The following is an 18,153-nucleotide window of genomic DNA, read 5'->3' as shown; positions in this document are numbered from 1 at the left end:
ACAGAAACACCAGTAAGGTTGATATGACTCTCCAGTGTTTTGGCAGCTGGGTTTGTGGTTTTGAGACGAAGTGGGCCTGGCATCAGGGGGACACAGGACACAAGCAGAGGCTTCCAAGGATGCCCGGAAGCATCTCCGCTCAACATAGATGGGGAAACGGAGGACCAGAGGAGGGGATTGTTCAAAGTCATCCCACAAGCTAGAGCCCAAAGTGGCTCTTCCCGCTCAGAATCAACCCCCAAAAGCCCACGAGCTATGGTGATCCCCAATTCTCAAGCTTCCCCGGGGAGTGGCTAGTATAGATACTCTTGGACAGTGAGTTCCTTCAGGGTGAAGCCCCGGGGGGCGGGCTTCCGGAGCTGGTTCTCCTCCAGTCTCTTCTGCAGGGACACAAAGTCCTTGCCCAGCGTGTAGGCCAGGCGGGCCATGGCGTCCAGCAGCGGGGCGTAGTAACGGTGGCCCTCCCGGGCCTGCAGGCACTGCAGAGCCCTCTCCCCGGCGGCGAAGGCCTCGGCGGGGCGCTCCAGGTCGCGGTGGCACACCAGCATGGCGCACAGGGACGGCACCACCATCACGGGGCAGTGGGACGTCAGCTTCTCCTGTAGCGGCACCGTGCGCACCAGGATGTCCAGGGCCTTGGTGTACTGCCCCGCGCGCAGGCAGCCGAAGGCCTCCTTCAGCTCGGGCCGCGTGAGGAAATCGATGAACTCGCGCGAGCGCCGCACGCAGCGGATGGCGTAGAGCAGGCCTAGGTACTCTCTGAGGGCCAGCTTGCGCTCGGAGATCATCTCCGGGGTGAAGTTCCCCATCAGGTGCTTTTTGGGGAAGACGACATCTTCGATCTCTTCCCGGAAGGTCTTTAGGAGTTTCTTCTGGAGCATCTCGAAGTCTGAATAACGCCGTTCCAGGATGGCTTTGTTGCTGTCAAAACTCCCCGTCTGGATGACGACGATTTGGTACATCTGCGGTGCAAAGAGAGAGGGCCTTTGACTACACCCTCACGGAGGGTTTGAACGGACAGAGAGAGCCCGGGAAATAAAATAATGATGACCATCGTTTAAAGCATACCCTGGAAATGGGTGATGGTTATCTGCAATTCTGTTTTAAATTGCCATCAGCATTGGCTGAGCTGTAACAGCGAATCGTGACAAGAGTCAACCGGAGAATAACAAACACAGCGACGTGGAGGCATCCTGGGGCCGAAAGGGCACACAGGAAACTGCCGTGCGGGGGGCCTGGGGTTTTCTTGGTTTTACGTGGTCAAAACTGGGCCTCGGGCTTCCCTGGTGGCGCAGTGGTTGAGACTCTGCCTGCCGATGCAGGGGACGCGGGTTCGTGCCCCGGTCTGGGAAGATCCCACATGCCGCGGAGCGGCTGGGCCCGTCAGCCATGGCCGCTGAGCCTGCGTGTCCGGAGCCTGTGCTGCGCAACGGGAGAGGCCACAACAGTGACAGGCCCGCGTACCGAAAAAAAAAAAAAAAAACAAAAACAAAAACTGGGCCTCAGGTTCCTGAACTGGGAGGCTTGGATTAATAAGATCTGTGTTTTCCAGGTGTGGAACTCCTGGGAGATGGTTTTAGGTGATATACTGGCAGTGATGTTGTAAGTAAGAAAACTATTCTTTTCTCTTTCAAGAGAATGCTGATTAAGGACACAGACTGCCTCGGTTATAATTCCAGCCCACCACGGTCTAGCTGTGTGGTTTTAGGTAGGTACTTTAACCTCTCTGAGCCTCCGTTTTCTCATCCAGAGAATGAGGATAGTAGCCTGCCTCACTGGGTGAGGATTAAATGAATTAATGCACTGAAACCATGACGTGAAGTCAGCACTCAGGGTCAGCTATTATTATGACTCCACTCCCATTTGGGGAATGGTGGGGGGCAAAGAAAGGCTGTGTGGCTCTTCCATAGTCATTAACCTCTCCCCCAACATAGGCTGAAATTCCATTCCAAAGAAAACAGCCCCAAGCCCAGCTTTCCACCAGCCATGGTAACCAGCTAGAACTTAATAACAGCTCTGAGCTTTCCTTGTATTTACTTTTATAATGACCTTTTCTTATGCCGTGTGATACTGGTTTTCCATTTAAGGTATTTCCCTTTGAAATAAATCTATTCAGTGTTTTTAAAAAGTGATCCACTTTAAAGAAAAAATGAGGTACCTAATAAAAATGATATGAGGATATCAAAAGCAGTGAAGCAGGGACACAGATGCTAATACCGGGTAACATGGGATTAAACTGGGCAGTTTGCTTCTTAGGCTTAGGCACCTTGACTCTCCAATTCTCACGGTGCTGAGCATGAAATCTCACTTTTGGACCATTTTTTTGCCAGAAGACTTCTGTGAGTTAAAGTGTGTCAATCCATTTCCTGGTCAGGGAGACTGAGGGGCCACCGGCCTTGCCCAGGGCCGGGAAGGAGGCCGTGAAGGTGCGCCATCACCTTTTGGTCTCTGCTTACCACAAACTTGGAGACTCTCCCCTCCTCGATGCGGGCGGAAGCGATCTCGAAGAGCAGTTTGACGTGCTTCCAGCAGCGTTTCTGGGTCCGCCAGTACTCCTGCAGCTCCCGCGTGGTCATGCTGGAGTTGGAGCTTTGGCTGCCGTGGGCATCTGGAAGGACCACGCGCTTAAGGACTAGCACAGGCCAGTGCGCTTTAGGGGCAAGGGCTTGGGGAGATGGCTGGGTCTGTCTGGGATGAGCCGTGGGAATCTGGAAATGCTGTGAATATCCCTCTCCTCCATCCCACCTTGGATAGGCCCAGTCGGGCATCAGTCAGACCCCTACACCCAACCTGGCTGAATCCATCTCACCATGGGCAACCTGGAACAGCCCAGCGTCCCCAAGAGGCTTCTTGGTTGTGAAATGCAGTGTGTCTGTGGTACATCGTCCACGTCTGGCTGTTGTGAAACCCAATGATCCGGAAGAGCAGGGATGTGGCTGGTGGGTTTCCACCCTCCCTACTGTCGGCTGAGCGCACACCAGCGGACGATGAGGGCAGCTTTGAGGATGCTGGGCTCCAAGTTCAGCTTGGCGGGCCCTTCCTCTCTCATCTCATTCCCCACACTCCCTGCTTTTTCTTGCACATGCCACTTCTTTGCGGTACACGGGTCTCTCACTGTTGTGGCCTCTCCCGTTGCGGAGCACAGGCTCCGGATGCGCAGGCTCAGCGGCCATGGCTCACGGGCCCAGCCGCTCCACGGCATGTGTGATCTTCCCGGACCGGGGCACGAACCCGTGTCCCCTGCATCGGCAGGCGGACTCTCAACCACTGAGCCACTGGGGAAGCCCCTAACAGTGTTTCCTAAACCTCACTTGAGCCCTAGGCCATTCTGAGAATCTTGGGAAAGCTTAGAATCCTTCCTCTCCCCAAATGCACAAACCACTGTACATTTTATTTCAAAGGACATGTGTCCCAGGAGCCCTTCTCCAATATGTCCTTCAGGACCCAACCCATGTATCATTTCAACTGCCCTTTGGTGTTAGAATAAGAGCCTCCCACCTTGTCCCTGTGCCTTTTCCATGGCATCTTACATTATTTTCTACAGATCCGTTTCCTTACTAAACTTGAAGGCCAGCACGGTGTTTGATTGTTCCTGCTTCCCCAGTGCCGGCATAGGGCCAGGAACAGAGCAGGCGGTCAGCCAGCACATCTTGAAGGGTTGCATGCATATGACAGACGTTTGCTCCAGGAGCTGGCGCTATAGCAGACACTGTCAGTGCCCGGCCATGCCCCCTCACTGGCACTGACTGTTTTGGAACATTCCACTGGCTTCTATTGGAAGCACCTGGGACTCTCCCCCTGAGGGCTTTCTTGGGCCATTGCAGCATGCTGTGGAGCATACCTCTGCCAGTGGAGGATGGGACCAGGGGATAGCAGGCTGGCCTCCTCGCCGTTGGGTTGCGACAGCTCTAAGGTGTGATCCATACGGTCTCCCAGACAACCCCCATTGGGACTGAGCCCTAGTTGCCCACAGTGGTAATCTTTTCATCGACATCCCGTACTGGTTTCCTGCGCTTCCTTTCCTCGGTTTCCCACTCCCCTGCCATACCTCCTGGCATTGTCCCCTGGATAAACCACTTGCACCAAATCCCTGTCTCAGTGTCTACTTTGGGATAACACAAGTTAAGTGAGCTGCCCTGTTTCTCATGGCATCCACCGAAGTATGCACATTTGTATTTCAAATGTCTTCAAACCTCTGTCCCCCCGACCAAGCCCCAAGCCTCAAACCCACCTAAGTGCTCGTCAGGTCCTGGACGTGGGAGGTCTGGGCCAGGGGCTGATGCTTTCGGCTTGGTCCCTGCCATGCACTGGGCTAGGGGTCTTGTCCATCCAGGGCTCCTGGCGTGCTTGGGAGTTGCCATGCTCCAAGGCTGCCAGGAAAACAAGAGAGAACAGTGAGTGCCCACTTGTGCTGGGGTTCCTGGTGGGTCCTGGGGTCTCCACTGCTGAGCCCTCCACTGCCCACCTAGCCATCCGCCCAACTGCCATATGCTAAACCTGGGCCTGGCCCTTTGCTGGACTGATCAAGGCTGAGCAGAACCTTCTCTTAGAGTTAGGATCCTTATATTATCGAGTTGCTCTGAATTTTAAATGAGGTGACTTTAAGCAAAGGTAGTAGCTTAATGATTACTGGAGAGAAAGTTGCTGGCTTGTCCAGAAAAACCAATATTTCATTTCATATTACATGTGTAAATAAAATCTTAGTGTCCAAAGCAAGGAGGCTGGTATGTATCCTTCCCTTTTCTCTCTATCTTTAAGCAAACATTTACTAGCAACTTGTTATACCCACTTTTCGCAGGCTCTTCACACCCACCATCTGATTTGACACCCACGATAATCTATCGTGACTCGAATAACAGATAAGGAAACTGAGGTTTAGCCCGAGGTCACATGGCTCATGAGCGTGACCCACCAGCAGAGCCAAATGCCTGTGGTGTGCAGGCTGCACACCCTGCACTCAACACCCACTCTCTCACTTCATCTGAATCAGTGCGTGGTAGGAGTTTTTCGTCTCCATTTTATGGTAAAAGAACTGAGACTTTGAGCTGCCCAGGATCAAGAGCTGGGAAATGGTGGGCAGGGCACAAACGCAGGCTGGTCTGACTTCAGAATCCTCTCCCTGGTACTCAGGGGAGGGTGGGCAGCGGGAGTCCTGGGGTTCATTTTATGCATAACTCTGTCTGTGACCCAGGTAAGTGAACAAGATGAGCTGGTGCCTGGAAGTTATTTAACTTCTCTGAGCCTCAGTTTCCTACAAAAGGGACACAATAACCTTCACGAGGCTGGTGTGAGTGTTAAGTCAGGCACACTGTGCGAAGTGCCAGATCAGGGCTGCGCACATACCAGATACTGTATTCGTCCCTTTTATTAGTACCTGACCCGTGGTAGAGGCTCTAGGAAATACTTGCGAAATAAATGGCTGAATGAAGATGTAAGTTGGAATACAAGTTAAAATGTCTGAGACAAATTAGAAAAAGGGCCAATTAAAACATCAGCTCAGATGGAGCGAGTAGCTGGGGTACCATTTAGGCACAGAAATTCAAAATAAGAAGGATGCAAGTGACCTGACCTCCTTCTTTTTTTTTTTTTTTTTTTTTTTTGCGGTACGCGGGCCTCTCACTGTTGTGACCTCTCCCGTTGCAGAGCACAGGCTCCGGATGCGCAGGCTTAGCAGCCATGGCTCACGGGCCCAGCCGCTCCACGGCACGTGGGATCTTCCCGGACCGGGGCATGAACCCGTGTCCCCTGCATCGGCAGGCGGACTCTCAACCACTGCGCCACCAGGGAAGCCCCTGACCTCCTTCTTAACGTGCTCTTGCTGTGTCAGGTGAAAGGAACCCTGGGGCATTCTCCAGGGGGCTCTGTGCTGGTGTCCAGTGGGGGGCTCTCAGGGACTCTCTGTCCAGCCTCATCCTATACAGATGGGAAACCGAGGCACAGAGCAGGGCATGGCTGGACCAGGGCTGCACACGCTTGAGTACCCTATAGCTTTCTCCCCTTGAGGAGTCAGGCCTTCCGTCCTGACCAACTGTGGGTCCGTAGGCAAGTTATTTAATATCTCCAGTCCTCGGTTTCCCCACCTGAGAGGTGTGGCCACCAGCCCTGTCCTAGATGATGGATGGCTAGGAACAGGTTCCCTATATTCTGGTAGGTGCCCAGGCAAGATAGCAAGTGGTCCACACACTCTTATCCAACGGACTTTGGGTAGCCAGGACTCTTGGGGGCTCAGTGATTCCTGTGGGCACTCCTATGCACCTGCTTCAGTTAGCTCATCTGTAAAATGGGTGATGGCGAGTAGAATTGGCCTCAATGGTCCCAGCCCTTCCAGCTCTGCTGTCTTGATCAGGCAGCTGGTGCCAGGTCAGAAGCAGGGCACTGTTTGCCCAGAGACCCCATGAGACCCCAGGAATGATGGCCTTGGCTGGGCATTCCAGGAAAGACCTGGCAAAGCTGAGCATGAACCCAGAGCTTAGAATAAATACCAAATTCAGCAGCCAAAGCCAGCTCCCTTAGGTTCTCTTTTATGGGATCGGCTGAAACTGGAAAGTGGCAGGGAGAAAGTTGTCACTGGTGCATCTATGGAGTCTCTAGTCCTCAGTTTCCCCATCTGTGAAATGGGGAAAGCAATCCTGTGGCTCCAAGAGCTCTCTGGGGACAGCTGTACATGGTGTTCTGTGGGCCCTTCCCTCCCATCTCTACACCCCGCAGAGCAAAGATTTCTAGGCTTTACAACAAAATATGACGAGTGTTGGTCCTCCTGGCTTGGGGGCCTGTCCTTGGCCCAGCGGACAGCAGCTGCCCAGCCCCTCCACCATCCAGCTCCGGGAGCAGTCACCCTTGCTCCTTCCTTCCCAGGTGCCCTGAGCATCACTTCTCCCTCTAAGGGATGCCTGCCATGTCCAACCTTCTCGTGATGGGCACACAGGGCCCCCTTCAGAGCCCATGCTACCTCTCGGGGGGGGGGCAGGAGGGGACATTCCATCAGGGGTGAAACTCCAACAGAGTAAAGCACCCTGGTCCAACCTAGGAGACAGAAGATCCTAGACACTCCCAAATGTCAGCATATATCAGAACTTCCTCAGGGGCGAGGGTGGAAGTGGAGGTGCCGAGGGGCAGATTTCCTGCTCCCAACGTCAGAGAGTCCCATCTAGCAGGTCCTGGGGTGAGCCCTGGATTCTGCATTTTGCACCAGTCCCGAGGGCTCTGCTGATACAGGCATTCCCTGGCACCACTTTTTGAGAAACACAGGTTTGGTGGATTATTCCCCAGGCTCAGGAGAGGCTGGAGAAGCATCTGGCACTTCAAAAGGCATTGAGGAGACAGAGGGTCGAGGAGCTGCTCCCTGCTCCGCCCCAGTGCGCTGAGGGGAGCCCTGCGTATCTGTCACCAACCCTTCTCCCTACCACCCTGCCCCCAAGAGGTACCGAGGGACGGTTACAGGAGGAGGGGGCTCAGGCCACAGGTGGGCAGAGGCCCACTGAGCTTGAGATCAGACACTGACCTGAGGTCTCTGGTCCTGTGCGTGTCCAGGGGTCCAGGAGGGATGTCACATGGCCCCCTTCAGCTCTCTGTTCCAAGCTCTGGGCGAGCAGGCCAGTGGCTGCCACTTTGCTAAGTTCCCTGTATGAAAACAGGAAATAAGCTGTGTGACCCGCTCCTGGTGGCCCCAGCCCATTGGCTGATGAAAGATGGTAGTGAACTCAACTAACAGACAGTCTGAGGCTGCCCTGCTGGGCAGGACCTGGCAGGGCAGGGCGGGTCTGGATCTCAGTTCCCACATCAGCCTGTCTGACCCTCAGGGTCCTTGACAATCTCTGGCATTTCGGACATTAGTTCCCAAAGCTCTTTAATGTGCATTATCCTACCCTAGTGAGCTAGGCATGATGGGGGCCATCCTGCTCTAAGGACAGATGGGGAAACTGAGGCTTGGAGAAGAGAGCTGGTGGGATGCAGAGCCAGGGCCGGATTGGGGGGCGGGTAGACTCAGAGTGCCTTTCTCTGGCGGAAGCTGCATCCCACATGCCAGACAGAAAGTACCAGGGAAGCCAAACCTCTGGGCAGTTGCATGATTTGTAGTCAACCGTATTGTGGCCTGGAGTGCAGGAGGCTGGAACAAGACAAAAAATAAAACCTCTCCAGCTCACCCCGCCCCCCCAAGAAGTCTACCATGTATCTCTCCCCAGCTATGATTCCTCCCCTCCCCAGTCCTGATTTTGATGGGGATTAATTCCTTGCTTTTTTTTTTTTCTTTTCTTTTTTTTTTCTGCAGTACACGGGCCTCTCACTGTTGTGGCCTCTCCCGCTGTGGAGCACAGGCTCCGGACGCGCAGGCCCAGCGGCCATGGCTCACGGGCCCAGCCGCTCCACGGCACGTGGGATCCTCTCGGACTGGGGCACGAACCCGCGTCCCCTGCATCGGCAGGCAGACTCTCAACCACTGCGCCACCAGGGAAGCCCCCTTGCTTTTCTTTGTAATTTATCACCTACTAACAGACCCCAAAACAATAGTTTCATTTTATTCATTTTTGAGTTTTATATTAATTGAGCCACACATACTGTTTGTATGCTTTGGTGCTTTGCTTCTTTCATTCAGCATTTATGTGAATAAGATTCATCTATTTTTGTGTGTGTAGCTAAAGCTTTTTCATTTTTACTGCTGTATTGCTACATTATTTGAATATATCAGTACTTTTTTTTTGTCTATTGATGCACATTTGGGTTGTTGCTAGTTTGGGCCATCATGATCAGTGCTGCTGGGACTATTCGTACACATTCATCCAATGTACATATTTATCTGAAGCGAAATGACTGGGTCTCAGAGTATGAATAGCTTCAACTGTACTCAATCACGCCAAACACTTTTCCTGAGTGGTTGTGTCATTTTGCAATCCCACCAGCAGTGTATGAAGGCTCTAGAAGTTCTGCATCCTCACCTACACTTGCTACGGTCAATATTTTTTGTTTCAGCCATTCCAGTGGGTGTGTAGTAGTATCTCGTCATGGTTTTTAGTTGCATTTCCCTAATGACTGGTGATGTGAGCATCTTTTCGTGGGCTTATTTGCCATCCTTATATCCTTTTTGGTGAAGGGTCTGTTCAAGTCCATTGCTCATTTTTTTGATTGGCTTATTTTCTTCATGGTTTGTAGGTGTTCTTTATGTATTCATGTGGTTATATGTACTTCTCTATAATATCCTTCCCATCCTATGGTTTGCAGTTATACTCTCTTATAATGGGGTCTTTTGATAAATAGAAGTTGCCAACTTTAAAGCATTCAACTGTATCAATCTTTTCTTTCATAGCTGGTGTCATACCGTAAGACCATGGACGTTACTCCTTTATCGTTCTCTCTGCAGCAACTTCACAGGCCACTGTGAGGCGTAAGATGAGTTAAGACGCTCAAAGCACTTAGGACGGTGCTGGTATCTAGTAAGCACTGTACAAGGGCGGGCAATTCTTGTTATTCTACAAACCTTTCTAGTTTGCCTTTCTTACTTGCAGCAGTATAATGCCCTTAGAGTACGTAGATTTTTGTGTATGGTGTGAGGTAGGAGGTCCATGTTTTTTCCCCACATGTTCACCTACTGGCCTTATTTATTGAAATGGCCGTCCAATCCCACTGCTTTGCAGTGCCATCACTGTTATAAAAAGAGTATCCACACATATCAGGGTCTGTTTAGCTCAGGGGGAGGGGCATCAGTAGTGTGCCTCTGGCCTGCTAGCTGGTGAGCCCCTGGGGTGCAGGGGCCATATCTCATTCACCTCCACCTTGCACTGCCCCATAGAACACCTGGTGTGGCATGGAGATGCAGGTTCTGTATAGAGGGAGGCTGGAACTCCATCTCTCCTCCTCTCTGAGTTCTTTCCTGGCCCTGGAACCTGCGAGATGCCAGCATAGACTCTGAGTCCTTCTCTACAGGCCTGCGTGTCTCTCACCCACAACCAGCAACCGTGGGGAAGAGTGTGTAGAAGCCACTGCTTCCTCTTCTCAGGTGGGAGATGCTTTTTGGAAACCCCCAGATGTGCAGGAGCGTTTGGCCTGCATAGGAAGGACCTAGCTGGACCAGAGTAACCAGGAGAGGCCACACTTGGCCACCTGCCGGGTGTTGGCTTTTCTCTGCAGGACAGGGCTCGAGGTGGCAGAGGACCTCTATATGGCTACGAGGACAGGCAGGGCCCCGCTGTCGTGGTTGGGGGGGGACAGGAATGGGCATGCCCCCGCTGCACTATTGAAGCCAGAGGGGGCACCAGGGGGCCTTGGGAACTCAGGAAGGGAAAGTGCTGGTATGTCAGAGTCCAGGTGTCTTCCCTAGAATTCACCCTGCTTGGACCCTTCATTGGCTTCCCCCCACATTCCGAGTAAACCCAGCCCCCACCCCCCACCGCTGAGGCCTCCGTAATCTGCTGGTTGCTCCCTTCTTAACCTCATTCGCACCACTCCCAGCATCACTTACCGCACACCAGCTATCCGGTCTGCTTTCTGTTCCTCAAATGTGCTTCACAGCCTTTGCGCTTGCAATTCCTTCAGCCGACACCGTCCTGCTCTCGGTTCCTTCCATGACAGGCTCTTTTCTTTCTCATCCTCAGGGTGCAGCTCGATTGTCTCTACTTTGTGCAGCCCTCCTTGACACCCCCCGTCAAGAACTATCATTGTTTTGCTTATTTGTTTACTTGTTTAGTGCCCGTCTGGAATGCCTTGATCACGGGGACTTGGTCTGTGGCAGCGTTCTGTCCCCAGTGCCCACCGCAGCGCCTGCCACCTAGTGGATGCTTGGTAATTGTGTGAATGAATGAATGAGTGGGCGAACGCAGAGAAGTGGAGATCGGGCTGTGACTCCAGATCAGCCCTGACTCACTGTGCGACCTGGGCAGGCCACTGCCCTCTCCGAATGTCAGTTTCCTTAATTGCGACATGAGATTAAGTTAAGGATCCTCCCGGCACCAAAGCATTCCCCACTGGGCAGATAACAATACTGTAAACTACCACTCACTGCTGCTCTGGATGTCTGACCAGCTTGGGACTCCAACACCGAAACACCACTTTTGAGAAATTCAGTAAGAATTGATTGATCACAGGCGTGCCTCCACTTGTCTGGCAAAGAAAACCCAAACTGGTGAAGTGTTTGTTCGTAAGTAGGTGATGCAAAACCCGGTCATGTCAGTCTTGTTTTTCCATAGCCGGGTATACAAACATTAGCTTTTCAAAAAATCTCAAAAGTTCTTAATACTGCAGGGTTTTAAAATTAGGGCCACAGACAGAGTGCGCTGTAGGGCACCGATGTGATGTGGTTATACTGAGACATAGCAGAGCGTCGGGTGGGCCGGGGGGTGGTGGGACTGGGGTGTGGGTTTCTATTTTTATACTGCAGGCTGGGGAGACACCTCAGCCCTTCCTGGGCCTCACACAAGCTCTGTCAGTCCTTCTGATCTGTGTAAGAATTCATGGCTAAAATGTGGAGAAAATCTAACTTTAATTAGCAGCAGGACACAAACATCTTGTGTTCCTGGGAGATCTGTTTGCTTAGGTAAAGACTTTGATGAGTTTGCATGGGAGTTTAGGGCCATCACACGTAGTTTGAAGGTTTGTGCCCTGCCCAGAGCACCTCAAGAGGGCAGGAGTGGGGCTGAAATCCAGCCCTCACTCTGCTTTTCCAAGCTGGCTCCTGTGTTCCCTCAGGTAAAGGGGTTGCCTTTTTCTAATCTGAAAAGAAGGGTGATGTGAGCTGGCTGTGAGTGAACTAATGACGGAGGATTGAGAAACTGTTTTTCAAAGACAGTAAGTTCAGCTGGTGGAATATTCTGTTTTGCTGAAGTGGAATTTGTAAGCTTGGGGCTAGAAGGGAAGGGTTTGAGAAACTGAAGGTGATTCTAGAAATCATATGGGGGAGGGGAAGAAGAGAGGAGACACAGTAAGGGGTCTGCAGAAGAGGAGGCCCACCCATCAGGGGAGCTGGATTTGTTGGGTGTCTTATCTTCAGCAAAACCTGCCTGATTCACTGATGAGCTTGGAGGTGGTTAGGGCTGGAGGTGGGGGGAGGGGACAAAATGTGGGTCTGGTCTTGAGATGGGGATGGGTAAGACCAGAGGCTGTCCAAAGGCCCCAGGTACATTGGGTTCCCCAGGTTTAAGGCAGCTCAGTAAAAAGCCGCCTTCTCTCCTGTGCCTTTCCCTCATGCATTGTCTCTCTTTTAATAAGTCACTCAACAAACTTGGGCCAGGCACTGGGCCAGAGGTGGAGGTCCGGCAATGGTGAAGGGATGTCTCCAGCCCGCAAGGACTCACAGTCTGGTGAGAAAACAGGATGGACGCATGAGCTGAAACAGAACACCATTTAGGCTGAGAGCAAACAAGAGCACAGGCAGGCTGCTCCTTGGTAGCTCAGAGGACTGGAGAGTTCTGTGGGGACAGTGGAAAGCTACCTGGAGGGAGGTGGGCATTGAAGGATAGGTTAAGTCCCAACAAAAGAAGTGAAAGAAAGATGTGTGCTTGATTAACAGCTTCACCATCCTGTAGCTGGGTCATCTTAGGAAAATTGTTTACCTCTTGGAACCTGTCTCTTCATCTCAAAAGAGTGGGGACAAAGAATAGTACCTATTCCATAAAGAGGATCGTGTGATGGATGAGAGTACAGTGCCCGGCATATAGTAAGTACTCAATAAATAACATTCATATTATACAGAGTTTAGGGCTTACTCTGTGCCAAGTTCTATATTTGTACTCCTCACGACAAGATCTAAGTGAATTGTCAGCACCACCTAGCTGTTAGGGAAACTGAGGCCAAGGTTAAATAACTGGCCCAAAGGTATAGAGATCTGGGATTCAAATCCAAGTTTGCTGGAGTCCAAAGTCTATGCTATTCAACCTGTTGCCTCCCACTGAGGCCCAGAGTGAGCAAAGCACAGAGGTGGGAGGACCAAGAGCTATAAGGACACTGGTGCATCATTTGGGCCTGGTTGTAGAAGGGTCTGGACACTGGTGGGTGGGTGGGCTGCTTAGAGCAGGGGACCAGCCTGGAGACTGCTGCACAGTGTGAGGTTGAAGAGAGACTAGTTAGAATCATGGGGAATGGCTGGGTGCTCTTGTCAGGTGAGAGATGACAGTGATTTGGACCCAAGTAGTAATAGTGGCTACGGTAAGAAGTGGCTGATTATGAATATGTTTTGAAGGTCAGGTTGACAAATTTGCTTCCAGGTTGGGTGTGGAGTATAAGAGAAGATGAATCGGGTAAGTTTTCCAAGTTCAGTTGCTCTGTTACTTTTCTTAAGTAATCTGCTATTACTGGGCATTCAGGAGGCTTCCAGCTTTTTGCTGTTATAGATAAGATGGTGGTGAACATCCTTGCAGACGGATCTGTACACCATCTGGAATGATTTTCCTGGGGTTAGATTCAGTGCTTCTAACACAGCATTTCCCAGCCTCAACCAAATGTACACCAGCAGTGCAGGTATTTACCTGGAGGCAGTGTGGGGTAGTGGTTTGAGCATGAACTTTGATGTCAGACATCTGGGGGGCAAATCTCGGCTCTGCTGTCATGACTTGGATAAAGTAATTAACTTTTCTGTGCCTCAGTTTCTTCCTCTACAAATTAGGGTAAAGATAGTCAATAACCTGTAGGTAGGATTAAATGAGTTAGTATCTGTAAAGCACTATGTCAATGCCAGTTTTTTTTCTTGAAATTGACTTTACATTTAAAATTTTCCAAGTACAAATGTGTTTTTTTAAATTTATTTTTATTTAATTTATTTATTTTTGGCTGTGTTGGGTCTTCGCTGCTGCATGCAGGCTTTCTCGAGTTGTGGCGAGCGGGGGCTACTCTTCGTCGCGGTATGCGGGCTTATCATTGCGGTGGCTTCTCTTGTTGCAGAGCATGGGCTCTAGGCACATGGGCTTCGGTAGTTGCAGCACACAGGCTCAGTAGTTGTGGCGCATGGGTTTAGTTGCTCCGCGGCATGTGGGATCTTTCTGGACCAGGGCTCGAACCCGTGTCCCCTGCATTGGCAGGTGGATTCTTAACCACTGTGCCACCAGGGAAGCCTCCAATTACAAGTGTTTTAAAAGGAATGTTTATATTAATACCTTCCATGAAAAACCAGCAATCACTTGCCAGGAATAAGAAATCATAAAATAAAATAAATCTAGTGAAAACAAAACAGTGCTGGTGAATTCTAGTTAGATAAGGTCACAGAGCCAAGTAGACTAGGCAGTGTTAGAGAGGTGTTCAAGCCCTATTAGTACTAAACTGAGATGGCTTGCCTCAACTTAGAAGAATGGAAAGAAAAATGTAGAAAGAGGAAGTTTAAATGCCCTGTCCACTGTTACCTGACACGGAACCATCACACTCCAGAGAGCTCCGTCCTGGGACTTCACAATAGTAAGGCTTGAGATGACTATGAACTTCCTGACCCTCAAAGGGTGCGTCGGGTAATACTGACCCCAACAGCTTTCCTAGCTTTTCAATTCACAGGATACCTCCGCGTGTGTGTGTGTGTGTGTGTGTGTGTGTGTGTGTGTGTGTGTGTTGGATGGGGGACTTGTCCTGAGAGGCTCTTCGATTCCCTCTGGTTGAAAGGTTCAGGAAGGATGACATACTTGGCCCGGGTCATGCGGCACCGGCCGTCCAGCCTGCCTCTGCCCTGCGTGCTCCTCCGCCCACGGTCCGGCTGCCTCTCTCGGGAGGGGCGGGGCTGCCAGGCAGAGGGTGGGCAGTGGGGGCGGGGCACGTCGGGGGCGGGGCCGGGGCCGAGCGCCCGTGCATCCCAGGCTGGAGCTGAGCCGGGGAGTCAAGACTCAAGCTGCGGGGAGGAATCGGGAGGCCGGGGGTGAGTGGTCCTGAGCCCCGCGCGGGGGCGGCAGGTGCCGAGGGTCCCGCTCCCGGGACTGGGACGCCTGACTTCCGAGCGGTCCAGGCCGCCAGCCTTAGGATGGGGCTGCCTCGGTTTCCCCTTCAGGAGTCCTGGGGTCTGGAAGGAAAGGGGGGTGTTTCGAGGTTGGGGAACCTCCTGGTGGGCTGTGACTACAAACGATGAGGGGGTTTGGGAGAGTGGGCAGAACTTCTGCCCCAGGAGCCTCTGAGGTCTGGAGAGAGACCGTGATTTGGGGATCAAGGGGTTTGTGGGGGCAGAACATGCAGGATGAAGTTTCGAGGCACCGGGCCGGCCTGGGAATGAGGAGGCCAGGCTTCAGGTCTGAGCGGGAGCTACTCGCTGTTCAGTCCCCTCCTCTCTCCCTCAGTTTCCCCATTTTCACCTTGCTTGTGGATGGGTGGGTATAAATGAGAGTGCCTGGATAATCTCTAACCCTGCCTGTGGCCTTGTAACTCTCATGGGGGTCTCCTACCTCCTCCTCCTCCCCCGTGGTGGGTGTGGAGACCCCTGCCCACTCTGCATCCCGTCCCTGCCCAGACCCGCCCACACCAGGGCCTGCCGGCATCACATCCTTTGTGCTGTTCATCCTCTCCTTCTCTCCTAATGTTGAGGAACAGCCATCTGGTCCTACTTGCTTTGCAGCAAACTCAAAAGCCTCCCTCCATCCCCTCCAGGGAGGCCTCCCACCGCTGGACCCTTGGTTCTGAGTTTGCTCTTGCTTCTCTCTCTCTTTTGGAGCTCTTAGTCTCCTCCCTTTGGTGGGCTCCATCTCCCCATGGGCTGTTCCCTGGCCACAGGGTCCTTGTTCCATAGAGGGGAGAAGCCTGCCATGTCACCCGTCTCCTGACCCCTTGGTGAAGACCCGAGTGACATTCCGGTTGCTTCTGCTCTCCTGTCCCAATCACTCTGCCCCTAAGTTGGTTGGTTACTCAGATCCCCTTAGCCAATTGGCACTCTGAGATCTGAGGCAGGAAGGGACCCCATCTAGCCTACTGACCTCCCACCCAGTGCAGGATCCCTCTGTTGCATACGCTCAGTGATGGGAAGCTCATTCCTTATGAAGCGCTGTTCAGGGTCCTGCAGCTCCAGCTTCATTTAGTCAAAAATCTGTGGCTTGCACATTCCACCCCTTGGCTCCACTTCTGCCTCCTGGAACCATGCAGAGTAAATTCATTCTTTTATCCATTCACACAGTCTTGATCAGGGCCCTGCATGAGACACTGGGGAGATAGCAATGAAAAAAGCAGACAAAATTCCCTGCCCTCATGGGGTTGGTTTTCTAGAAAGGAGTTGGACAGCAGTCCCATAAGTAAATACAAGGTATGTCAGGTGGTAAGAAGTGCTATGGAGACTAATAAAGCAGGCAAAGGGGATGAGGTATTGGGCTGGGGGTATTGTGGTTTTATATAGTTTAGTCAGGGAGGGCCTCTCTGAGATGGTGACCACCGAGCAAAGCCTTGAAGGAGGTGAGGGGGGAGCTATGTGAATAACTGGGGGAAAGGACAGTGCACCCACAGAGGGAAGAGCATGTGCAAAGGTCCTCGGGCAGAAGCATGACAGGTGGGAGCAGGTCTGGCTTGTTCTAGGAACAAGTGTGGCTGGAGCAGCGTAGGTGAGGAGCCAGTGAAGGATTAGTAGGAAATGAGTGCAGAGACATAAGGGGTGGGGAGGTGTGGATCCATTGCATGGGGTCTTGACGGACACTGCAAGGGCTTTGGTTTTCACTCTAAGTGCACTGGGAGCCACTGGAGGTCTTTGAGAAGAGGCGTCACCTGCTCTTACCTAGGGGTTAGCAGGTTCATCTGGCTGTGGACGGGAGAGAGAATGCAGGGAGGTGAGGGCAGAAGGGTGGGGGGACCAGTGAGGGGACCACTGCTGTCATTCTGGGTAGAGACCGTGGGGGCTTGTTACCCATGGCATAGAGGCGATGAAAAAATACCAGATTTTCAGATTTGGGATATATTTTGAAGGTAGGGGGTGATAGAATTTGGGATGTGAGAGAAAGGTGGAGTCAAGGGTGACTCAGAGGTTTTGGGGCTGAGCATCTTGAAGTTTAGAGCTGTCATCGGCTGAGATGGGACCTGTTTAGGGGGAAGATCTGGAGTTTGGCTTTGTGCTTGTGAAGTTTGCGATGCCCATTGGGCATCCACGTGAAGATGTCCATTAGGCAGTTGCAAAAGTTTAGTGTGGGGCTTCCCTGGTGGCGCAGTGGTTGAGAGTTCGCCTGCCGATGCAGGGGACACGGGTTCGTGCCTCAGTCCAGGAGGATCCCACATGCTGCGGAGCGGCTGGGCCCGTGAGCCATGGCCACTGAGCCTGCGCATCCGGAGCCTGTGCTCCACAACGGGAGAGGCCACAACAGTGAGAAACCCGCGTACCGCAAAAAAAAAAAAAAAAAAAAAAAAAAAAGTTTAGTGGGGAGGTTGGAGCTGGAAATAAAATTTGGGGCATCATCACCATATAGCTGGTATTTAAAGCCATAACAGCAGGTAAGCTCACTTAGGGAGAGAGTGATACAGAGAAAAGAGGTCCCACCAGGGAGTTCTGGGGCTCCCAGCGTTAGGAACTAGCCAAGGAGACAGAAAGAGTGGCCAGTGAGATGGGAGGAAAAAGCAGAGAGTTGGGGTGTTCTGGACGGCAACGAGGCAGGTGCTTCAAGGAGGAAAGCGGGAGTGATTATGACAGATGCCTTTGGCAGAGCCAGCGAGGTGAGGGCTGAGAATCCAGCAACCTGGAAGTCACTGGTGACCACGACAGAAGTAGCTGGGGGCCAAAGGGGACACGATCGGAGGGTATAGGAGGGGAGAACTTGAGGACAGCAGTATAGACAACAGCTAAGGAGTCCTGCTGTGAAGGGGGCAGATGGAGAAATTATAGTGTGTGTATGTGCTGGTGAGAACTGCTCTCCCAGAGGGAAGCCCGGTGAAGGGGGCAAGAATGGAGGATGCCACAGGAAGTGAGAGGGATGGGTCCACTGCCCCAGCAAGGGCGTGGCCCCAGCTGAGAGCAGGACAGTTAGGCTGAGCTTCCAGGGCCTCCCTCTCTTCTGTCTGCAGTGGCCCAGCCGGCTGAGATTTCAGCACTTAAGGAAATCAACTGGCTCAGGGCTCCAGAGAAACCAGACTGGCTGTGTCTCAGGAGGGAGGGAGGTGTCAGGGCTTGGCCCGGGCTTGGGGATAAGGGGGTGCCCACGTGGGTTACCCCTTCCACTTGACCCTCTGTTTCAGCAAGGAAGTGCCCTTTTCTTTGCACAGACCTCACCTTCCTCGAGAAAAGACTACAATGACTCC

General features: G+C 52.3%; 1 protein-coding gene across 1 annotated transcript; it reads right to left on the bottom strand.

Annotated features, from left to right (window-relative positions):
- Positions 1-293: 293 nt before the first annotated feature.
- On the bottom strand, positions 294-7,842 carry SNX20 (sorting nexin 20; the record flags this gene model as incomplete). The annotated part of the gene is made up of 4 exons (XM_081216585.1): positions 7,502-7,842; positions 4,232-4,370; positions 2,457-2,608; positions 294-962 (listed from the first exon to the last, which is right to left on the bottom strand). The coding sequence occupies exons 2-4, from the start codon at positions 4,359-4,361 to the stop codon at positions 294-296; spliced, it is 951 nt and encodes a 316-aa protein (XP_081072711.1). The 5' UTR covers positions 4,362-4,370; positions 7,502-7,842.
- Positions 7,843-18,153: the final 10,311 nt, after the last annotated feature.

The sequence above is a fragment of the Mesoplodon bidens genome (assembly GCF_964165515.1).
Source record: "Mesoplodon bidens genome assembly, chromosome: 18".
NCBI classification, from domain to species: Eukaryota; Metazoa; Chordata; class Mammalia; order Artiodactyla; family Ziphiidae; genus Mesoplodon; species Mesoplodon bidens.
Note: the sequence above shows the minus strand (reverse complement) of the source record. Positions and strands in the feature narration are given on the sequence as shown.